The 24,946-nt window shown below is 56.4% G+C and overlaps 1 protein-coding gene across 1 annotated transcript in view; it reads right to left on the bottom strand.

The window, feature by feature from the left end:
- The window catches only part of milt (trafficking kinesin-binding protein milt), a 58,273-nt gene extending 41,277 nt beyond the window's left edge, over positions 1-16,996 (bottom strand). Inside the window, exons 1-2 of the mRNA XM_037229790.1 lie at positions 16,868-16,996; positions 7,489-7,599 (exon numbers count right to left, since the gene is read on the bottom strand). Coding sequence (XP_037085685.1) covers positions 7,489-7,522 — 34 coding nt within the window. The 5' untranslated portion in view covers positions 7,523-7,599; positions 16,868-16,996. The remainder of the gene's footprint in view (positions 1-7,488; positions 7,600-16,867) is intronic.
- Between the last annotated feature and the right edge of the window lie 7,950 nt (positions 16,997-24,946).

Raw genomic sequence — 24,946 nt, 5'->3', positions numbered from 1 at the left:
GCCTCGCCATCATCATAAGCATCATCATCGTCGCTGTGGACAAATCATTCATGTCAGAGCTGTGACACGTGCGCCACGCACCGCTTCGAATGCTGCGCGCGCTCCTGCGACAGACGCCGGGGTGACCCCACGCACGCGCGTGCGTCCGCTCCTGTGGCGTCAGCCCGGGCAAAGTTAGAACACGACCCCGTTACATCAGCTCGAGGACAAAACTGTCCGTGCCTTACTTTGGGGTACGACCCTGTTACATCAGCGCGAGGGCAGATGAGATACGGTCCGGTTGTCGGCGTCCCAAGGGGCCCAGAACTCTGGCTCGCTCGCCACTCAGCGGTGCCATCGGGCACGGTCACCCCCCCCCCCCCCCTCCCTCTCTCTCTTCCCCGGGCGGCAGTCACAGGTCACAACAGTGCCGCCTGGGGCACCTCCGGGGGGTCACAGTTCTGCTGCGAACGGGGAAGCCGGCCGCACCACGGGTCCAGCTCCGGCTTCCGTTCGCCGGCGAGACGCGGGTGGACGGATCCCGTACTGCGCACATCTGACTGGCGTCCCTGTCCAAGTCCCTTCATTTCATTCGGAGCTGTGGATGTTCCTGACTTCGTATGGTGCCTCAAGCGGCATCCCATGCATCGCTGACCTCGTCCCGCGTCTCTTACTCCATGTTGTGTCATTCGCTTCGTCTGATAAGCTTGGCTCCGACCTGCACTCTTCACAAGCATTGACTCCACAGCAGTTGGTCCAGTGCGTTGGCTCCGACCTGCACTCTTCACGGGCCTTTAATCTACTGCATTTAGTCCGGTTTTCGCCTCCATTCACCTCCTCCCTTCCGTTTAATCTCCTCGGTTCCGCCCGGCGCCTCTGACCTTGTCCTCCATCCGCCACGCGTCCCTGACCGTCACGCGCCCGACGGCGGCGCACCCTTGACCGCTCGTGCTGCCACCTGTCGGCCGTCCGCTGCACGCAGCTCGGCGCCGGGGCAAGACGGGGTCGCAGCCGTGGCCGCGGCGCCTCCCAGCGGTCCGCCACGGCAGCCGCCAGCGCCGGTGACCCGCCCCGTACGCCGCCGCCGGCGAGTCGACAACCTGTCAGATCCTCAGGGTCACCGGGTAGCGCCGCGCAGCATTAAACGCTGCCATCAGCGGCCTCGAGGGCGGGCATCGCTGCGGCGCTGTGAAGCTTTAGTGACGACGTCGCTGCGGCACAGCATCTTCGGCGATGATTCGCGGACGGGTAATATCCGTGGAGATGGCAATGTCCATCATAACCCATAACCACTCATTCTGCAATGCATAGGGGGAACATATCTCCCCCCCCCCCTCCCGCTGTCTCCCGATGCTGCCAAGAAGTGTGCTTTCATATTGGCACAGCGGGAGTTCTGCCGAGGCCACTCTCCTGCCAAAATTAGGCGACTCAGCTGTCGTTAAACTCTGAAACCGGTTCATGACTCCTTAAAGGAGCATCAAAACGCGAGCGACTTTGAACTGTCTGAATGAGCCGGTTATTCGCAACACAGCCACGCGAAATATCCCGTCAGGGTAAGCCCTGCCCGAACCCGCACATCAGCCGGGACCAGCAGCCAGAGACAGCACGGATCACCGTCCCTGAACGCAGCCCTCCGTCGACCAGCGGCGACCAGCGACTCGCGGCGTTCGACGAGCCATGGAGCAGGACTCCCGACTCGCGCGGGGCGGCCGATCACGAGGCACGCCACGAGCAGCGGTCAATGGACGGACAGCGAGGCGAGAAACACAGCTGGGGACACGGGACGGTGAGCGGCCGGAGCCGTACAGCGGGAGGTAAGGCGCTTCAAACGGAGCAGCCGGCGAGGTCCCCACGAGACAGCGCGTCAGACCACAGAAAGCGAGAGACCGGCCAGCTCGGAGCTGAGCGGCGCTGGGACCGGACTGAGGACCGCCAGCGCGCGTGCCAGTCCGTGCGGAGCGCCGGCGGCGGCAGCGACCGCGGCTCGACGGTCGATACTCGTCCGTCGCTCGTCACGAAGCTGCCGGCGCATCACCGAGCCCCACCCGCTGAGCTGCACGCGTCGACGGGGGAGGGCGGGGGGGGGGATGGGGTCGACCCGCGCGGTCCCCCACGGCCACACCAAGCTGCCAGCGTCCGCCCTAGCGCCGGGGACGGCGTGGTGCAGTGAGGGTTAACATCGCTGACGCACAGGGCCGGCCAGTGCGAGGGGAGCGCACCGGCTGACTCAGCGGGCTGACAGCACGCTCAGCGTCTGGGGCTCGGTCCGGCCCGGCTCACCAGCGAGGCGGCGGACAGGCGTCTCGGTCACTAGCACACGCCAGCACGCAGCGGTGTCGGCACCACGTGCGGCCAGCCACCGAGAGGCAGCCACAGCGCTGTGGCCGACGGAACACCTCACACCCGGAGCTCGACACAGCGGCGGCTCATCACCGGCAGGGCGACGCAGCGTCCCAGGCGACACACCACCCAGCAGCCACACCTGGGCACGACGGGAGGAGGCGCACCACCGAGGAGACAAGGCCGGGCGCCCCCGACCGCGACCACAGCCTGCACGTCGACCTCACGCGGTGGTAGACACGCCACCGCCGGACCGCCCCACCGACACTGCACCGTCCGCCTACCTGCCGTCGCCATGGCCGCATCGCCCGCCGCCGGGGATATCGGTCCTGAGAGCAGGTCCGGACCGTCACCGGACGTCGCGCGACCGTCGCTCGGTCGCACCACGTGACCCAGCGCCGGCGCGGGGCCCGTGACCGGCCGCCGTCGCGCCCGGGTCACACTGGCCCGCCGGGCCCGCCCCCGGCCGCCCCGGCGGCCGCCCCGGGCGACGACGGCAGCTGGCACTTGGCGGGATATAAACGGATCCGTCACCTGACCGAGGCGACGCGGGCGCCGCCGCGCGGCCGACGGCCGAACTACACCGACGGCCAGCAGCGGCCGATTTGTCACCTGTAAAAGACAGGTCATTCGCCGGTGCTCTACCGAGATGAGCCCGACTGAGTGAGTGGAGCACCGCCGTTTCTCCTGAAGGAGTCCCATGCGCTGGCCGACACACAACCCCATGTGACAAAGCTATTGGGAGTGCGGCTATCGTGATAACACCTGCGTAAACTCGGCAAAAAAAAACAGAGTACCTATGGCGCCACCGCTTTACCACAGGTGACTGCACCCTCATTGCAGCTGTATGCGCCTCGATTATAGCTAACCAGGGCTTTGTGACGGCTCACTACGCCCATGCCACAGCTGACTCAGCTTTCATCATCCGACTACGCGGCTGTCGCACTCACTTCACTTACGTCAAAGTCGCCTGCACCTACGCAACAGCCGCATGCGCCAGGTCGTGAACGGGTGACTGCGCCTTCATCACCATTGACAACAGCAGTACCGCAGCTGACGGCAGCCTCGCCTCAGCCGACCGCGTCACCGGCCTACAGTTTCAACGCAACCGACTACGGTTGGCACCACGGACCGCACGTACAACACGGAAGGCCCCACTCCACGTCACAGCCGGCCGCGTCGACGTCCCAGCTCACTTCCGGCGGCCTCGTGACGTCATGAGCTGCGCCGGGCGCCGCACCGGACCGCCCCGGGCGACGCCGCACCCGGCGCCAGCGAGACCAGATGACCGTCGGGGCCTGCCGACAGCGGGCGCCGCCAGGGCTGGGCCCGCCGGAATCATCATCATTTGTCTCCTTCACCGTGGTTGAGAGGCGGAGGACAAACGGAGACAGATGGAGGGGGCGGAGCTCAAATCTGATGGGCCGGTCAACAGGCTCCTCCGAGGGCTCATCAGTGGGCTACCGGTCGGCTCCGGCATGACAGCGCTGGGTTTCCGTGAAAACACCAAACGTTGCTGCGCCTCACGCCCGCCGGACACCCACCGCCACCACGGCCGCACCGTGTGCCGGCCGGCTGACGGGGAGAAAGCCACAGCCGCAACACTTACCAGATCCGACCAAACACTGAATGCCGCACAGACCTGCCTCGAGCCGGCCGGTCCAGCACCGAACAGATCTACCTCGAGCCGGCCGGTCCAGCACCGCATAGACCTACCTCGAGCCAGCCGGTTCAGCACCAGACCAGCCTCCAGCCACCCGGTATTGCACCTGCGCAAGCCTACCTCAAGCCGGCCGGTCCAGTGCCGCACAACCCTGCCTCGAGCCGGCCGGTCCAGCGCTGCACAACCCTGCCTCGAGCTGGCTGGTCCAGCACCGCGCAGACCTGCTCCGAGCCGGCCGGTCCAATACCGCGCAGACCAGCACGTGAGGTGCGGCGCGCTGACGAGACGGCCGGTGACGCCGCCGCGCTGGCTGGACCGGTACCGCCCTGCTCGTCAGGGAGGAGCACAGCTCGGAGCGCGGCGTCGCACTCCTGCCTTCCCAGTCCGGCCCAGGGCTCTCCCGACCTAGCGCACGAGGACGACCACGAGGACAGCCCGTCGGCCGACCGTCGCCGCCTCCACACGCGCACAATCTGACTCAGCAGAGGAGGAGCGACGCAGGCGGCGGCTCGGAACACCTGCCGGTCAGCTGCGCCCGGCTGCTACGGTGGCGCCACCTGTCGCAACGAGCTTCCGAAGCCCGGCGGCCAGTCCGCCCGCTGGAGGCCGCGTCTGCCCTAGAGCAGCATGGCCCCACCGGCTTCGCCGGCTTCAATGCCTTCCAAGCAGCGCGTGGTTGGTAGCTATGCACGCGTATTTATTGGAGCGATGCTTCGCCGATTGCCTCGTTGTGTAAAAAAAAAAAACACTACCGGAGTACCGCATCGCCAATGAACAGGAATGAATTAGGCTATCTTCCCCTCATGCGTGTCCCGGTGAGGGTTAAATGGACTAGTGCGCCTGCTGCATGAACCTGCCCCCCCCCCCCCCCTCCATCTCATCCATAGCGTCTGCTACACGAACCTGCCCCCCCCCCCCCTCCATCTCATAGCACCTGCTGCATGAATCTGCCCCCGCCCATGTGGACAATGCATAAGGCAGCTTCCGGGTCAGCCGTCCCTGCATATGGCGCCCAAATTTAGAGCTCTTTTAAGGCAACGTCTCTAAGCGCATATGACATTTTTGGTTTGCTATGCCAAGCAAATTGATCTATCCTGCGTGTACATGGTTTGGGGCCACAATACAGAATAAAAATGCTGCTATTACATGATGTTTTGATTTAAATGGTCGCCGTACGTATGACAAGTGGCTGGAAAATCATGTCGCAGCTGATAATGGAAATATTCTCCGCTGGTGTTCCTGTCTGAAAATGTGACATGATCTATGTCCACATCTGAACACGGGAATACGCCCGTATTTGGACATGGATGAATAACATGTCTATTTTGAGGCAAGTTCAACCCGCTCACGCAGAAACAAACGAGGTTGAAAGATAAGAAGCCATTCCATCTTTACTAAAATTAACAGCAATGCACCCTTTGGGCGCATCGAGCGAAGTTTGATGGGATGGGCGCGGTCTACCGTGGTCAGCTGTATATCACATGATGGCTGCCGCCTATGGGACAGTCACACACACACGTGAGGCCTCCTTAGAGCGAGGCCTTCTTACAGCGAGGCCTCCTTACAGTGTAGCCCTTAACAGCGTGGCCTCCTTACAGTGAGGCCTCCTTTACGTGCCGGCAGACAGACCGACACCACCACTCGCATGACTCAAAGCCTCCACGGGACCTGCGACCACCGGTGTCTCGCGTCCCACGCCGTCCACCCGTGGTCTCCACGACCCACGGGCATGCCCTACCGTCCTACATGACAGCGAAGCCGAAGAGATCGTTCGGGAGGCCCGGCCAGCGGGCCCCAGGCCCCAGCTGAGGTCTGGCCAGCTGGCCTCGGACCCCGACCGAGATCCAGCCGGCGTGTCTTGGGCCCCCACTGAGGTCCGGCCAGCGGGCCTCGAGTCCCAACCGAGGCCCGGCCAGTGGGCCTCGGCCCCAACCGAGGTTCGGCCAGCGGGCATAGGGTTCTAACCGAGGTCCGGCCAGCGGGCCTCGGGCCCCAACTGAGGCCTGGCCAGCTGGCCTCGGACCCCAACCGAGGCCCGGCCAGTGGGCCTCGGGTCCTAACCGAGGTCCGGCCAGCGGGCCTTGGGCCCCAACCGAGGTCCGGCCAGCGGGCCTTGGGCCCCAACCGAGGTCTGGCCCTCGATAAAAAACTGGATAAGCAAAACTGGCGGTGGCCGCGGAGCCGGGAGGCCTCTCAGAAATCTCTCAGAATCTCAAAACTGAAATCCCGTCCAATCAAGGGGCGGAGGAGCTGACACCTGAGCTCCTGGCGACCGGTTAACCGACCTGAGGAGGACGAACGAGGCGGAGGCGACGGCTAAACACAACTGGAAAACTGGCTGCGTCACACACATGAACGCACGCACAGACAGAGACACAGGCTGATCGCTATCAGCACTGTCACTCTTACTGCTAACTGTACAGACTATCAGGCACTGCCCATCTGCCCAGAATCCCAAAAGGTGTCTGAAACTGGTTGTCACCCGCACATTGCAAAGCACAAAGACGGATTAGCCACATTTTGCTTTGGCATCATCCTTTGTACCTTCCCAACGCCGATCCCAACCATAGCATTGCATCATCGCAAAAGCAAGAGGTCTTCCCATCTCGAGTCCTCTTATTGCGTCATAAGTTTCGTCGCCTCAGGTAAGTGGCCCATCCATGGTATCTAAGCCAATTTATCAATCGACAAACAAACAGGACCCCAGCCAAGGCACACAAAAGAAAAAGGCACGGTAACAAAGATCGCTGTTCACTTCTTCGGCCTAAAAACAATGTTGAAGCCGATCTTGCGTACAGACCATCGCGTGAAAGAAAACCAGCCCAGGACCTGCTATCCCTTTGTCGAGGTAGGAGATAAAGATATGGGTGACGGCGTATTTTGCTCCGGCCTACTTAACCGACGACCCGGGATCTAAGCGTTATTTGCTGCACCTCATCGCGTCGGCTGTACACACAGGACTTAACCAACATTAGCGAAAGGGAGGGAGGGAGGGGAGGGGGACGCGCTAGAATTTTCTCTGAAACCCAGCCCCAGCGACATCCATAGTACCTGCGCTATGCGAACAAAGTAGCGCCACATACGCTTACAGGCAAAGTTTTGAACGTATCAACGAGCTATCAACGATGACCTTTTCTGACGCCAAATAGCATCGCCTTCGCGAAGCGCATTAATGCCCATTCAGTAATTCGCTACGCTTATCGCCAAATTACTGCAGTTGGACGCCACGTGTCACTGTTCATGACAGTCATTCACATGCGGACCCAAAAGGAGTTTAATTATCACCAGATTGCGGAATTCTATCTCGTCGTGTTGCGGCCAAAAAGGTTACAGCGCCCGGTCCTGGGGGCAGAGGATAAAGAGGCCCCACGAGCACCTGGGCCCCACTCCTCGATGTGTCCAGGACACTCACGGCCCCCTGCCCTTGCCCTGTTCCCCGCAGCGCCGGGTGGGTGCGAGGCCGCCTGGCGTGACCGGCCGCCGCCGCGCCGCCGCTGCGCCCTCACCTGTCAGCGTCTCCGCGTCCCTGGTAGCTGACATCAAGTCATCGATGGCCGGACCGCGTGTCACACGGCCGGCGCGGGGTCATCAGAGGTCACAACACCGCCGCCGCCCGCCTGCAAACAAGGCCCGTCCCGTCAGACTACTGTGTAATCAGCGTTTACGCTGCGCAACTTGCGCAGGTCATTACGCAACTTGCAGATAATCGGATAACTACGTCAGCGCCGGGCGCAGAATCCAGACTCACCGCGACCAAATGCACGGTGAGCACCTCACCCAGCAGCCGCTCCGAAACCTTATACACGGCGTCAAGCCATGACGAACGCAGCGTTTCTTCGGTACCAAACACGGCGCTAACACGCTCCTCCTGGCACCAGCGCTGGCTACCGCACAGCAGCGTCACGGCACAGCAGCGTCACAGCACAGCAGCGTCACAGCACAGCAGCGTCACGGCACACCGGCAGCGGACGCGACGGCGACTACCGCGCCGTGCCCATGCCAGCCCAGTGATAGCTCGGCAGCCCGAGCCTCCGTCACCGCCAGCTGACGACACCGACGCCGATAAGCAGGCCCGAGGGAGCGGGCGCACACAACGCCACATGCCGGCCATGCGGCCGCGCGCGGACGGCTGGTTACGAGCGTTGGGCACGCGGTGGAAATGCCTGGGTTCGATTCTCGTCCCGCATAACTTTCACTGACCACGGCCTCCACAATGCGTAGTCACGCGAACGACACAGCGAGTTCGGAGCGTCGCTCACGATCCCAGCGAACCGTTCGCCAGCCATGGGCGGCGGCCGGGCGAGGGTGGCCTGGCCGACACGCACAGCCTGGCTGAGGGCTCGCAGAAGCGGTCACGTGGGCCGCTAATCAGCCGGATGGCACGGGCGACCGAAATACGCGTCGGCACGCGCGGAACGCCCGAAATGCCGCACGGCCGAAAGACCCACCAGTGCGACGTACAGGCGCGCGTGCCGTGGCCGCGGAGGCTCCCAAAACGGAGAGCAGCTGCTTCCCGAGAACCGCCGCGTGCCGTGTCGCAGCCGAGCAACGGCTGCGGCGAGCCCGGCCGAGGGAATCGGTGCCGCGCCGCAGGAAACGCGGCGATAAACCGGGCCGTCGCACCGCCGCGGCGGCGGGGAGAGACGGTCGCCACGAGAGCGTGCAGCAGCCGGCGTGAGCCTCGGCCGCAGTTGGTGGCGCCGAGACACGAGATCCGACGCCGCCGTCAGCGCACGGAAAACAAGCCCCGGGTTTGTGCACTGCAGCACTCTGCACTCTCTGCGCACGGCCAGTGGCCCGCGCGCGGTCCTGACAGACCGCGGCAAACCCGCACTGGCCAAACACCTACACAGCAACCCGCGGCCCGGAAAACGTAATCCGCCATTCACGAACGTCCCGACCGACAGTCTCGACCACTCCACCTCCCTCACGACCGACGTCCGTCTCGCGTTGTCCGCCACTGGGGGCGGCGCGGCGCCCCGACCTCTGCGCGAGAGGTGTGGCAACACTCCGTCTGGCGGGACTGTGACCCTCGCCGGCCCAACCGAGGTCACCGGTGACTCTGCCGCGCCGCGCACTTTCTCCGCGCACCGCAGCCGTGGTAGTTCGGCGGCGGGTCAGCCTCACTGCAGCCGAGATGGCTCGGCGGCGGGTCAGTCTCATCCCAGCCGAGCTGGCTCGGCGGCGGGTCAGCCTCACTGCAGCCGAGCTGGCTCGGCGGAGGTCAGCCTCATCGCAGCCGAGCTGGCTCGGCGGCGGGTCAGCCTCACAGCAGCCGTGCTGGCCCGGCGGCAGTTCAGCCTCGCGGCGCGGTCGTTCGGCCGCGGCCAGCCGGCGGGCGGCACGTCGCCTCACCGGCGCCGGTGACGCAGGCTGCGCACGTGCCATGGAGGGGGGGGGGAGTGTAGCATGGCTGCCGTTCATACCATGGCGTGCGACTCATAGGGGTGGGGTGCTGGAGGGGGGGGGGGGGTCGCATCATGATGCAGTGGTACGGCGGTGAGGAGGGGCAAGGTGATGCACTGACTACGTGGTATGGTGGTAATGTGGCAGAGTTGAGGTGGTACGGGGTGGTAATGTTGCTGATGATACGCTATTCGAGATAGCACTGCCACATGGCATGAAGGTAAAACGCTGGGTATGTGATGGAGGGGTGGGGCACTGCGTTACCCCGGGCGAGGAACAGCGCCGTCTTCCGAGGAGCAGCCCCCTGCCGCTGTCCTTCCGTCGGCGTGAGCAGACCGCAGTCCCTCCTGAACCACGCTCGCCGCGTCCGACCCGAGGCCGTTTCCGCGCGGCACCTCCCCATCCGGGGGCCCCGCCCCCTCCCCTAAGCGCCGCCCCCGCCGTGGGAGGCCGGTCGACACCTGCAAATGGGTCGCCGCTGCCGGCTGCGACGGATGACGCCCGGCGGCTGGCCGGCGGCCAAGTCGCTCCCGGCCAGCTGTGCGTGCAGGGCCTCGCTCGCGACGACGCCCCTGCAGCGGCGGGCCGGCGGTGAAGGCAGAGGGCCCGGCGGCGCGGTCCCGGCCGGCGCTAACCACGCGTGACCGTGCTACGACGCCGCCCAGGGGAGCTGCGGCGTCGCCATCATGGTGACAACCGGGACGGAGTGGAGTGGATGAGGAACAGAGTGGAGTTAGCGAAAATATGTGGACGTCAACTTCGAGCAGCAGGGCGTGATGAAAAGATAACAGGGAGATAAAGTTTACCGGGAGTTTGTGATTTTAATGACTGACTTGTCCGAACGTTTTGATTGGACGAATTTCTGTATTTAGCGCTCACATCAAGCAGGGCTTGCTGCGTGACCTCTCACCTCACCACCCGACCATGAAATCCCAGTCAGATCAACAGCAGAGCTTAACGTGCCGTAACGCTTTGCGGCAAAAGCTTAACGTGCCAGAGTGCCCATCACGAATTGGTCCCGCCCTCTGACGTCACTAGACCTTTAGCGCGGCCGCTGCCATAGGCCGCAGGTCATCGCAATCAGGAACGAAGGCGAGTGCTGAAAAGCGTTCGGAATCCACCCTGCCGCGGGAGATGTCCGAACGCAGGGCGGGACACCGGGAACTACCGGGACACACTTGACCACCAATGCAGGACAGAAGTGAAATATTACGACACATGGGACTACTTTGCGAGCACACAGGAGTTTTACACAGGTAAGCATGTCGTGGGCACTCACAACTGGAAAGTTTCTCCACGAGAACGGAGACCGACCATGACCGGTTCAATTCATGCAAACTTTCTTGTGGTTTCATGCACGAGTGCCGAGTTTCCCATCAGCAATGATCACCCCAACTCACCAATTCGGTACTGTTAACAGGCCAGTCACGATCAATCTGTGATACAAGCCGTAATAATTCGGCAAAGTATTGATCTTACCTATTCCAGAGTGATCAATATCAACTAGCGGCACCTCTCTTAAGGCAGTGTTTCAGCCAGTAGCGTTGTGGCCGAAAACAAGGAGCAAAAGTGGAAATATTTCATGGAGTCGGGGTTTAGTCCGATTGGGAAATGCTTTTTAAAATAACGCCTCGCACCTTCTCTGAAACAAATAAAACTCTGGCACCTCACCTTTTTTAACTTAACACTCCAAAGACAATTTCGGGCTTACAGGACAGTTAGGACAGTTCGCACGTCTCATCAGCGCCTTCAGCGCCGCCGGCGATCCCGCGGCCCACACTCCCGATTCAACAGCATCAATCAGCTGCCTCCTAAATACTCCACCGGCTAGAGACGCATGGCCGCCCCCTCCCCCCCCCCCCCCCTCTCCCGCCAAGACCAAACGGGGCCACCCACTCTGCGAGGCTCGCATACAAACCGAACGCGACCCCGAGCAGTTTGTTTACTAAGCTGGCAAACCGGCGGATTTAGCCCGTCAGGCCCCCGCGCCACGTGGATCAGCAGTTCAAGAGTGTGAGCTCGAGCTCTTTGGAAGCACGCCGCCATCCCGTGAGGGGGATTACTGCGTAGCACATAGTGTTGTATTGTGGCCGTAGCTTTTAAACCATCACATCATTGGGGGAAGAAAATGGAATTTAATATGAAGATGTGACAGCAAACTATACACCTGAATTTACGTTCAAATCAATTTGGTAAATTAGGAAAAATATCATTACCGGATATAACACACCTATTTGCCTAGTTACGTGAAAGAAAAAAATACAGTATTAACAAGTGAACAGTGTAGAGAAAACGTCACGAAACGGCCGCCATAGATGTGTCATGACGAGAGGCTTTCATAATGACCCTACAACCAGGACAATAAATACATCAGACTGCCACAGGTCGACTCACGCTGCCACACACGCTCACTGCAATATACGCCGCGGCTATCACCAACCGCCAGCCTCATGCCTGCCTGTCCCGCTGACTGCAGCAGAGCACCATGGCGTCCCGTACCCCCAGCCTCACGCCTGCCTGTCACGCCGACCGCCGCAGAGCACCACGGCGTCCCGTACCCCAGTCTCACGCCTGCCTGTCACGCCGACCGCCGAAGAGCACCATGGCGTCCCGTACCCCCAGCCTCACGCCTGCCTGTCACGCCGACCGCCGCAGAGCACCACGGCGTCCCGTACCCCAGTCTCACGCCTGCCTGTCACGCCGACCGCCGAAGAGCACCATGGCGTCCCGTACGGCCAGCCCCACGCCTGCCTGTCACGCTGGCCGCCGCAGAGCACCACGGAGTCCCGTACCCCCAACCTCACGCCTGCCTGTTACGCCGACCGCCGCAGAGCACCACGGCGTCCCGTACCCCCAGCCTCACGCCTGCCTGTCACGCCGACCGCCGCAGAGCAGCACGGCGTCCCGTACCCCCAGCCTCACGCCTGCCTGTCACGCCGACCGCCGCAGAGCAGCACGGCGTCCCGTACCCCCAGCCCCACGCCTGCTTGTCACGCTGACCGCCGCAGAGCACCAGTGCGTCCCACACCGCGAGTCAGTTGCCAGACGTTCACGCCGATCACCACCGAAACCGCCAGAGAGCACCAACCACCGGGGAACACCTCATTCCGCGCAGAGAACTTCATGAAACTAAAACGTAGATACAGCACTTCCCCTTGCGCGGTATGGACGCGCCTACCAAAAGCTACGTGATTTCGCCGATTTCTCCCAATGTCCGCTGTCTTACCCGATCACTGTTCTTCGACAGTACTGGGTGTTTCCAGCCTGCACGCGCACACCTCACACTAGAAATGGCGGACACTATCCGTTTCACTTTATGATACTGACCGGGGCATGCAGGTGACGCCGGCGCCACAGCGGCCCGGCTGCGGCTGCAGCGGCGGGCCGGCGGAGCCGCACCGCTGCCCGCGAGTCCAGCTGGACGTCCTCCAGTCCAGCTGGACCCTCGCGGCATCGATCGTCGGCGCGGCGCGGCGCATCAACACCGACGCCGGCCGCCGCTGCTCGCGAGCGCCGCCGCTCGCCGAGCAGAGCAGACACGCTCGGCCGACGACGACTGGACAGTGGCCCGCGCAGGCCAAGGCCGCTGCATGGTCACTGTTGCGGGGTCGGGGCGCATTCTCCCGTCGCGAGGTGGCGGCTCAGTTCTTGAGGTTCGGGTATTTATCCACTTACGCGGCGTGGTGCACAGACGTGGCAATTTTCCGAGTGCTCTGTTGCTGCGTGTAATCGTTACGTCACTGGTTCTGCAAGCTGTATATTTTCACCGCGCTTGTTTATTCCAGCGGAGATACTGACAAGGGGTGCGCCATGTCATCCCTGGGCTGGCGCACGCTATGCCCTGACCTAACAAGCTCACGATTTCACGCAGGGCGGTCACCAGCGTTGGCGATCAGCACGATAGCCTCGACCCTGCGCACGCCGCGAGCGGCGGCGGCCAGGCCGGCAGACGCGAACCTCACGTAACGCCGCGGGCCATCGAGCGCTCGACCGCACGAGGCGGCACCACCTCGATCCAGCCCCGGCCGCGCATCTCGGCGGAGCGTGCAGCGCGGCAGCCAGGCCGACAGACGCGAACCTTACGTAACGCCGCGGGCCATCGAGCGCTCGGCCGCACGAGGCGGCACCAGCTCGATCCAGCCCCGGCCGCGCATCTCGGCGGAGCGTGCAGCGTTGGTGGCCGGGCCGCTGGGCATGCTCTCCCCGGGACGTAGTCGGCAATGGGTCTTGGACCCAGGACTTTCAAGGCGCGATGCATCGCAACAGGTTCACGAGGGCCCGTCAACAGGGGTCCACGACCTACGACCGGACTGGCGTTGTTGCACCTAGCAAGCAACTATACCGATCACGCCACGTGCTGAGGACTCTTGACAGGTTCCAAGTTGTAATGCATACTCAACCATTGCATTAACTAGCCATTAATGCATCAATCGTGACGAATCTCCTAAATTGTTCACCACCGCTGAGGTCTAACACCATCAGTCGTGGGCAAATTTCCTTTATTCTTCCAAACCGGTAACGTCTGTCCCTCACCTAGCTTTGCGGCCAGCTCCTATGTTACTTGAATAAGAAGCACGCCAAGCAGTCAACAATTCAGTTTCAGAGCATTTTTAAACCCTAGAATAATCCAAAAATTTTGAGCCAGTTGGCAGTGAGCGGGGATCATTCAAGTTTGTTTCGCCCTCCCCCACCGCCGAGACCGAAAGCACGCCTGGCATGGCTCTCCTCGGTACCTGCCAAGGACCGTTTCTGACGAACGGTCCCATCACGCGCCGTTGCATCACTCTTGGCTAGACTTTACTTATAAAGTCCAGGTGTGTTGCTGATGCCTCAGAATTGGACCACGACAACTCGCTCCGACACCGTTCACCTTGAAGGCTCCTTCCCGCATTCTGGGTAAGATAACGGTAAAGTAGCATGCACCGTGCATGCACGGAGCGGCCATGCCACCATGACCATGACAAAACTGCAGACATATTTATAGCGAGCTAGTTTTTTTCTACACCTCGGGTGTGAATAATCGTACTGTGCAGCCGCTTTGCAGGTAGATCATATGTTCATCTGACAAGCACTGAAACTGCTAACGTTGATTCTTCATTAGCTTACTTGGTATAGTATTTGAACATTACTTTGAAAGGTCCAGGGTTCGTGCCCCTGATGACGTTCACCATTCCAGTGTTTGTCAAATCAACAATACCATCTACCTGCAAGGGGCTGCGCAACACGGTCCTTTACCGCCGGAGTATGAAGCCAAACAGCGCACGAGGTATAAAACTCGCGGCTATAAATCCGAACCTGTAGAAACTGCTACAAAAACTGCTGCGTCAAAATCAAACGCCTCGCAACAGACGCCACAAGAACCAGAGCAGAGTGTCGCGTCTTCCCACGTAAGTCATGACTACACTCGCCGTGGCACCAACCTCTGTAATTGTCATATCAGCGCTCTACAAGAACCCCACACGCCGGCGCTGTACCATGAGCGAAGACGTGAGGTGACCCGCTCCAGCCCACGGGCCTTGACGAGGGGCGCTGGCCCGATGTTGGCCATACGCGCAGAAGCCCGACATGCCAGTAGAGCGTAACTCAGGCACAGCGTGGCACAGCGCGTATCAATGCCGTGCCAGAGAATTATACGGCCACGTCCGAGAAGATGCTCCCTTGTTACACTGCAACTGATACATCACACTGCAGGAAGGCGATGAGCGGACTGCTTTGCACAGGCCGCAAGGACCGGGACCGCTTCTTTCCACGTGCACACATATGGACGCAGATCAGCGATTAGTTAAAAATCATTTTGATGAGTCACTGCATCATCCCAATCAGTTTCAAGTCTACTAACATATTTATTTATGGGCCATCCCTGCCACACTTCGCTTTAAGGTACTAAGCCTGTCAATGTTTAAACATTGAAGGCAGGTGTTAAGAGGCTTGGCATTTGTCATGTAAATTATGCCTGGAAGCTGCCATCATCAGTCTATAAATACCAATGTCTGTGCATGGGGGATGGCATCCCAGAATGGGGAATAGGAATGGGCATATAACTGTGTCATACATGCCAATGGGCTTCTGAGAGGATTCCCAAGAATGTGGGGTGTATACTTGCAGTTATGGCCTTGATGCAGGCATATTTTGAAGTTGATCTGGATGTCACAACATGTGCTTAAGGACACTTCTTAGGTCAATGGAAGTTATGAAATTTGATAATCTCCTCTTTTAATCACAGTGTCTTTTGTAATTTTTGCCTGCTTAGAGCCATGCCTAGTCCCCAAGGCAACATTCCAGACCACCCTTAGTCATGATTCAAGCTTAATATGACACATATCTGACTCATTCCTTGGTCTGGGAGAGGGGGGATGCTGGACCAGCCAGTCATCACAACTGTATTCTAGGTATGAATTCCTTATCCATTCAACTGGGTAACCACAAACAACTTAGTGTTGGGTTCAGGGCACACTCACTGCACAAAAATTGCTTAGGAAACACTCAGAACCCAAAGCCAAACATCGAGCAGTTTGATATAAGAACTTTTAAACTGAAACATCCCTTAAACAATCTGAAGAGATCATGCCTAGAAAAATCACTTAAATAATTAAACATATACACAATACACATACATGTACTATTTTGTTACATTTTCATCATGACAGTAATCATTCCAGATGAATATGCAGCTGAGAAGAGTATCAAAGTGACAATGCCTATGAGTTCCCAGAATTGTTTACACATTCACAACTTGCCAGGTTTAACAAATATATTTAGTCAGCCTCCAAAACCCAATCTACTGCACCAGAGAATTTTTCGTCTGAGTTCTGCAGAGCTCAAAACAAGTCATACCGCACTAAAGTTCCAATTGTGCTTGCCTAAAATTGCTTTAGGAACATAAAGTTTACAGGAAAATGGGGTGTAGGTATACATTGCTCCGTAACGTTAGAAAAAATCACTGTACATGATGTCGTGTTTAAGTTTTACGATTAATTATGATATGTTCTGCCTTAAAAATGATGATTGATGTACAATGCTCTTTCTTAACATAAGGTAACAATACATACCCTGACCCCCAATTTGACATATCCTCAAAAAGTTTGCTGGCCACCAATAGGCATTAGACCCTTGGAAAGCAAATATGACAGCTGACACCATTCACCATACTAAACACTGGGTGCAGACGAGGCACTGATGTGCTGAGCCTCACCGCAAGTGCATTGAGTTCCCGCTAGGACAAATCATGCCAAATGTTTACCACGTTTGTTTCATGAAACATGTTTTTGGATGTTTGCCATCGATTGCTTCAAAAAACATGAAACTACCTCAAATATTAACTCTCATGCACTTATGCTACTGCCGACCATCCATTGAACTTAGCGCTGGTATTTGCGACGTGTGTGTGCTTAAATATTTTTACAACTGCGTTGTCATCTTTTTTCGCTGGCACACCAGACACTTTATGCGTAACGTGTACTCGTTTAAGTCTGACCTCACCTTCATGGAACGTAATCCAAGCTGTATCAAAGCTTCCGGTCAATCCTCACCAATCAGATCAAGGCCAGATTAACCCCTTAGCCCAGACTCCCGGCCACGTTCACGATCGAAACCGCGGGCGCCCCACCACTCCCAGATGCTAACCAGACTACAATGCATTACGTGCCAACGGCTGTTTCACGTTAACCCGAAACCATTTTCCTCTAGCAGGTAACAAATATAATGGCTAACCTAGCGGTATATTTAAGTAAAACAGTATACAGCCATTTTTTGTTATTTTTTGCGAGTCATGAAGCAATGCGTTTCTTTGTGTAATAAACTAATATTAAAACTAATAAAAATATTTGATATTTTAAAAATGAAAGGAATGTATTAAATTACATGAACCATGCCGACAGGGAACTTATGGCGCTGCCTCCGTCACAGATGCGTCATTTTCGTTGCACAGCCAGTGCCACAGCAGAAGGGCGGTGGCGTGCAAAAAATGTTCGTAATTTGTAAATGCAAAAGTAAAATGGATGTTGATAAGCAAAGTAGATATAAAGCTTAAAATTATGCTATTTATAATCCTCCAACGCTTAATTCTGTAATTTCTGAGCACCATCGGATGAAATAATATGCGATAAAAAATCAGCAGCTAGCCTTGCGGGATACTCGGGCGCTGCTTGCCGAACGTAAGTTGATGCGGTAATCAACCCCGCTGGCTTTGATGATGAGTTTGGATGTTTGTAACCGTTTTGAGACCCTTTCAGCGTCTCAGGCTGCCGCATGGTCCGGGTAGTGCTCTGTTGCGCTGCTCCTGGTCGTTGCCGTGGTCAACTTGATGTGGTGCTGCCACCATGCGGCCATGAGGACGCACGCAATCACCGCTTGGTGGCAGGCCGGCATTGTTTGTGCTTATGGATGAGGCCGTGGACCGATAACATAGTCGTAAGTCTTACCCCAGGTATTGCTGCTGTCGGAATTACGATGTGCTAGTCAGATCTGGGAGATAAATTTCAACGTCTGGGGCCTACTACTTCCCGAGCACAAGCCCAGGCACGTATTTACCGCAACATGGCACGGATCAAGTTTCAACTCCTGCTTTAGTCACATGTAAAGGCGCAACTTAAGAGGAAGGAGTGTAGGTTTACATGATGTGTAGCAGATGCGAAGTGAAAAGTGACAGCACCTAACCCAAAATAATCAACAAACAGGTTTCTACATGGATTTAACCCACTTTGTAAAGTTTGGTTGCGGACAAATGTATGCATACAAAGTGTGTCTGGCAATTGTTCGTAGGATACGTGTTTACGCTAATGTGCGGCAAATAAAGCACGTGGAATCTAAAGCCCATAATGGCAAAAGTTTGCGGAGGCAACAGTACCATGAAAAATGTTCATCAAGAAAAAGCTCCTAACGGAAGTGTTCGTACCAGTAGTAGGCAGGGGGCGCGAGGGGCACGTCCCCCTCCCCTTGGCTCCTCGGAATCTGCGACCAAGGGCCCGATTTGAGGGCCCAGAAGGGCGGATGGAGCTGGCATTCAGTTTCCCCGGTCTACAGTGCCGAACACGCAAATGCCAGGCAGAGGGTCCCCTGCGTGTTGATTAAGAGCCTCTGAGTTGACAAGGGCCTACCTATATGTTGGTCAGACACCACCAGCAACGCAGAGTCGGCTCGGTGGCAGCATGGGCCTGAGCGTCCACTTTCCAGTCTTCACAAAGCAGGGGTCAGTGATTTACACTGGCCGGGGCCCTTGTATCCGCCAGGGGCCACAGCCTAACAGAGGGCCCTGTGCTTGCAAGGAGCCTCGAGCCGACGACAGGAAGTGTTCGATGAGGCCCGGGCGGCCCACGGGGACCGACGATGAAAAGCCCGGTTAAAGGACATAAGGGCCCGAAGGACTAGCTGTAGATCACCAAAAATCGCGGCACGTAGGGTCGTGACCTAAAATAGCAGTCAGAGGTCCTCTTGCACCGTTGGAGAAACCCTCCATATGATGCGGGTATCTAGGTCAGCCAGAGACCACGAACACCGGACAGTCGGTTCCATGTCCGCCCGAGTCCTTTCGACCCTTTTTCCAAGCAGGAACCAGGCCAGGGACCCCGATTTGTAATGTTCGGGGTCCCTGGCATAATGAGAGGCTTCTGTGTCGATCAGGGGCCACAGTGCCAAACAAGGGTCCCTTGGTGGCCAGTGGCCCCGAGTCAGAGAGGTGATTGATGGCCCAAAAGGTTTCTCGAGACCACAGATCAATGGCCCAACGTGCAATGCTGAACGGTCCGAAAGGAGGACCGTGATCTTGGATGTCAGTAAGAAGACCTCTTGCACGGACTGAAATCCCTGAGACAGAACGTTCCTCTATTTCAGCCAGAGATCACCAACAACAAACAGTCGGCTCCGTTTTGGTCTGAGCCATCGGGCCCATTTCCCCAGCAGGGACAAGGCCGGGCCCGCAATACACGTTGGCCGGGCCTCCTGTACCGTCCCGGGGTCCACAGTGTCCAACAGGATATCCTATGCCAACAAGGTCCTCGAGTCGGTGAGGGGAAGATTTGCTCAACAGGGACGGGGACGGGACTCCAAATGACGGAGGTCTTTTGCGTCGGTCGGGGCCCTCTGACAATGAAAGGAAACATGAGAACTTATGGTGAGTGCTCACAATGAGGCCATGGTAGTGTCCTATGGCGGTAAGAGGCCCCAGTACCGAACGGCGGGCCCTGCAACTCAATTCCAGCATTGGCCCGTTAAGTCAAGTTGGAGTCTATGTGCCAATTATGTGACCTGCGGCGATCAGGAATGTTGTTGCGTCCATGAGGGTTCCTGCCTCGATACGGGGTCAAGTGCGCGGGTCAGAAGGCCTCCCGCGTCAGGGAGCAGATCAATGTGATGTGACGCACCCCCCTAATGGCATCCGGGTCGACTAGGGATCCCACCCCGTGTTGCCAGAATGACAGCCGGAAGGCACACCGCGGTGGGACAGAATGGTCCTTCAATGCCTTACTGGGACCAATAACGTGCCCCGCAGTGTTATTCTCAACGAGACCCTTTCCCGGAAATAAGAGGTCTCATTAGTGCTGAGTAGAGTGGGTCGAAATTATTTCAAAACGCACGAGGCCATCCCATGTTTGCCTGAGAACGTCCCTTTTTGCAGAATCGACTAGTGAAACAAATTACACAAAAAGATTTAAGCCTGCGCATCCGCATTCTCAGGAGCAAGGAAAGCGATAGCCTGAGTTGCAGTTTTTGTGCAACCGAACGGCAACGACGATGGCCGCTCTGCAAGTAACGCCAGGCGGCGGGCGCCGTGCGCGCAGAAACGACCATCGTGAAGTGATGTTTCTAATGTGTTTTAAAATTAATTTGTACAGTTCAAAGATCAAACTGAACATTTTTTAAAAATCTTAGTGAGTAAATCCGGACAGATCGACACTTACAGCAACGCTAAAAATAAGGATTCTGCATTTGCTCCTACAGTTCCACCACCAAATTCCAGCACCACTTCACGCTGTAAAGATCGGCCCATTGGTATCATCAATTTGTAAAGCACACGCGTAAAATATACGCACGAAATATGTTCTTGATGCACATTTTATGTCCTAAAACGTTCAAAGGTAGTTCTTTCAGATGCGTCGTCATTTTGGTCTACCCATTGGCCACGGTCTTGTGTCAACTACAAGGCCGACGCAGCACGTCCTGCGGAGGCTGCAACGCCTGGCGTCGATGTCTTTGTTGCCAAAATGTGCGAGTGCGCATGCTCATAACCACGTTACATGAGTTGTTTAGCGCACCGCACAAGCGCGTGTATAAACAATCTATACCAGGTAGCATTTGGCGTCTGCCTGCCGTATTCCACGGCGGAGCTGGCTCCCGCCGCGTCCGTCAGCTGGCGTCAGTGGCGCGCTCAGGGGGCGTCAGATAACGTCGTCGACAGAGACGTCAGGGTGAGGGATAATAGATAAGCACAACAAAATCGGCGGATGATCGGCACTGGACGTGCTTTTTATCTATTACACCACTAGTCCGCTCCTATTACAGGGTCATCCTGCAAAGCCCCATTGATTCGAGATCATTCCCTGGTCATCTCAGGGCGTAATGTGCGCCTCATGAGGGGTTAGGTTATCATAAAACTTGAAATGGCCTTTGCAACTGTCACTGCCCACCACCATTCCCTTCTCACTCCTCTCCCCAGTCGATTGGATGTGGTGGTCCCCGTAGTGACCATTCATCCGCCGCCTGACATGTCAACAATGAAGATCTGCATTCCAACGTTCAATACACATGTGCCCGCAAAGCTTTGTGTACGTTCTATCGTCTAACGAACTTAATTCCTCGCAAACATTTTCGGGCTAACTTTATGTACTTACATCAGATACCGCAACACGGACCGTTGCTCATGTTCTTTTGCAAAACGAATGTTATCCTTGGCTAAAATTCACGCCCTGACATTTGGGTACAAACCATGACCCACAATTTTTTCATGCAGTTTAAAACGAACCAAGCGTGCAGCCGGAGCCTTGGCAAGGGGGGCACAGGATTGACAAAGAGGCCCCTCATAGTAAAAGGCCACCATCCGAAACCATCGCCGGATACGGCCCGTTTGTTAATGCATGTTTTTCTGTCATCTTTTCATTATTATCTTCTATAATTGGACTTAAACCAAGAAGCTAACACGAGATCAATTCTGCCTGAAGTTTACCCGATAAACTGAAAAAATCGTGCGTTAAATCACTGCATGAAATAAATCGCCGGCGCTTTCATGTAACAGTGATCTAGCGAGCTCCTTTTAAACCAATATGGACTCACAAACTTCGCCAGAATTTGCATATGCTTGTAAAGAAATACGCAGGACCACGCAAATGTAGATTGAAGATAAAAACGTACAAACAATTTGTTTGAACATGACCAAGCCGTGGTTGTCTGGAAATGTTCAACATTTAGTCAAAATTGATTTGTTGTTGTAACTGAAAGTCGTACTCACGAACGCCAGATATAAGCGACTCGAGGGTTATATTCTTTTTACTTTAAACGCCGCATGGCAAATGAGTTGGGAAGACTTGGACGATGTTTCTTTGGCGTCATGCATTCCTGGATGCTCTTGAAATATTTTGCACGAAATAGTCTGAATATTTTCGAGGGTGTGTAGCTCAGAAACTAGCGGGTTTTAGGTCTTAAGGCGGATAGGCTGCGAACTGCACCGAATAATCTTTCAGGATGGCTATTTCAGTTTAAAACATAATACACGTGTGGGACACTCCATTCAACCTCGTTTGTGTTTGCGTCCGCTTCCTGGTGTTGGTCATAATGGGATGCACGCTCCACATAATCAGGCTCAACCTATGATATACAGGAGCAATAACCTTGCTAACATGCAGCAAGCCCTCTAGTCAGCAGCTAAAGCGTTTCTTCCGGCTGACTCCTTAAAGGGCCGCAAATCCTGCCGGCACGGTACTGAATTTTTTTGCGGGCGTTGGGTAGAACTCTTCGCACGGGAGTGACCATTTCAGCACGATACGGCTTAAGGAGAGAGCTAAGTGGTGGAGCAACACTGCGATCCCTTGAGGCTGCCGTCGCTAAGCTGCACCACACGTGGACCGGGGTTTGTGTGGGTGCTGGAGCGGGACTCCCGCCAGGGCGGTGCGGTCGACTCGTGGCTGACCACCGCGGCACGCTCGCGGCCAGGTAAGGTGTTGCTGGAACGTTGGGTGACGCAGTGGGCGGGAAAACAGGCCGGATGCCGCTGGAAGGGTCGGTTTGGTTGGAGGTTGAGCCATCTCGGCCGGCAATGACCATTTCATGGGTATGCAATGGAGGAGAGATACGCGTGCGAGCGCTCGGGGAGGGGGGTGGAAGTTCCTGCCACCGGGACACTAAAGCCCGTCCCTGGCTGATGTACGTGGCCTGGCCTCGGGAGATGGGGCGTTGCAGGAATCCAAGATGGAACGCTGAGCGAGGAAAGAAGGCGGATGTTGCCGAGCGGAGCGAGGCACCCCCGCAGTCTCTTCAGGGAAGCTCAGCGACGGTCAGTTTCCGCTCATTTCCTGGTACGGTTGGATTATGTTAGCCTATGACTTCTCTAAGCCAATAACTGTACATTTTTCAAACTTATGACGTGGAGAGCCCACGCTTCCCTGTTGCAGCAGACAATCGCCCTATGCAGCGGCAATGCATTCATGACGTCAGGTCGCCATCTGGCGAGACGCCTGGGTCCTGCGTGATGAGCTGTGCTCCTGTCATGTGACAGACCTCTGCAGGGTGCGGATTTGAGCACGTGGCTCAGTATGACAAAAATAGCGCGTCTGCGATCGCGTGCTGTCAGCTGATAGTAAGGGTTATGAACTCCTAGCGGGTATGAGCTTTGAGTTAAAGACTGTGGGGGGGGGGGGGGGGTATTAACTATCAGCGGTTGTAAACTATTAAAGAATAAGATGTGCTACTGGTTCCAAACATTATGGTCTATTGGGTAATTTGAGTTCATGAACATTAGGAGCTGAAACTTAGTTTTTTGAACATCAGTGGTCTTGGGCGTCAGGTGTTATGGAACACAGGGATATTGGGCTATGTGTACTTTAGTTGCTTCTGATCTGGAAACGAAGGTGCATGTGCTTTTGCGCGCTTTTAACATTAATCAGGACCTATGAACGATTTAGTAAATGAACGTTAGGAGTGTACACTGCCGTGCAGCCGGTCACCTGACCGCACGCTGCAGGCCAGTGTACCATCCACAAAGCCGGTCACCTGACCGCACGCTACAGGCCAGTGTGCTGTCCACAAAGCCGGCCACCTGACCGCAGGCTACAGGCCAGTGTACTGTCCACAAGCCGATCACCTGACCGCACGCTGCAGGCCAGTGTACCGTCCACAAAGCCGGTCACCTGACTGCACGCTGCAGGCCAGTGTACCGTCTACAAAGCCGGTCACCTGACTGCACGCTGCAGGCCAGTGTACCGTCTACAAAGCCGTCACCTGACCGCACGCTACAGGCCAGTGTGCTGTCCACAAAGCCGGCCACCTGACCGCAGGCTACAGGCCAGTGTGCAGTCCACAAAGCCACTTTTGGTAGCCTCTCGGTCATCCATTGCGTATGTCTTCACACGAAAAAAGCCGTTCCTAGCATTCCTGATTTCTGAAAGGCTTTGTTTTTTTAGCAACCCTGCACGGTGATAAAGGAACGGTGCAGGAGGTGGCCGACACTGTAGCCTTAACGGAACCCTACAAGATAAATATATTCTAAAAGCATACATCTACACACAATGACGGTCGAAAGCAAAAAAAAAACCGCTTGTTAAGGTTTCGTGTCAATAGAGCGAATGGTCTCGCACACAAAGGCATGTAAAACTGGCAGGATATTCAATGTCCAGGAAAATTTGACCCTTGACCTATTTCTTATCTAGAAACGTAAAACTTCTTCCCAATTGCGAGGTCTGCTTGAGGCCAGTCTACTGCCTCCTTTCCGCGAGCCTTTATCTCCCTTAGTGTCCTAGCGCCTTGGAGAAGGAGTGTCATCGATCCACCTCCCCTACCAGTCTGCGTCATCAATAACGGCGAATCAGAGCGAGGGATATTGAAAGCGCCCTGAACAAACATCATGTTTGTCATGCTCGTCATGCAGTAAATATTTTTACTTGTACGTATCCAATGACATTACCCTCACATCAAAAGGAAAAAAGATGCATACAAATCTAGTAAATAATATTTGATGAAACCATATCTATTGCATTCATGCACATTAAGTCTAACCAGAACACGCCCGAATTGTTAGAATCTGACATCATCACCATGGTACTCATGGGTGAAAATTTTATGGCTACCAATTTTTCAAGAGATCCATCACAAAAAGCAGGGCGTGTAATTGGATGTGATGGGTAACACAACATTACAGGCGTTGTAGGGCTGTCAGGTGGCACCAACTACGCATTAATACTTGGCCACCGTCAGCAACACTTTTGTCCCAAGGTCATTGTTGGGTTCTTTGAGTGGACCCCGGTTACATACCTGGTAGGCAGATATTCACAACTATGTGATATGCAGCAGGGTCGATTATCAATTTCACACGGAAATGCAGCCGCTCATTAACCAACTGCCTTCAAAAATACATAT

This window comes from Pollicipes pollicipes, unplaced genomic scaffold, assembly GCF_011947565.3.
Source record: "Pollicipes pollicipes isolate AB1234 unplaced genomic scaffold, Ppol_2.1 Scaffold_6138;HRSCAF=7277_pilon_pilon_pilon, whole genome shotgun sequence".
Taxonomy (NCBI): Eukaryota; Metazoa; Arthropoda; class Thecostraca; order Pollicipedomorpha; family Pollicipedidae; genus Pollicipes; species Pollicipes pollicipes.
The sequence above is the reverse complement of the archived record's forward strand: the minus strand, read 5'-3'. Positions and strand labels throughout refer to the sequence as shown.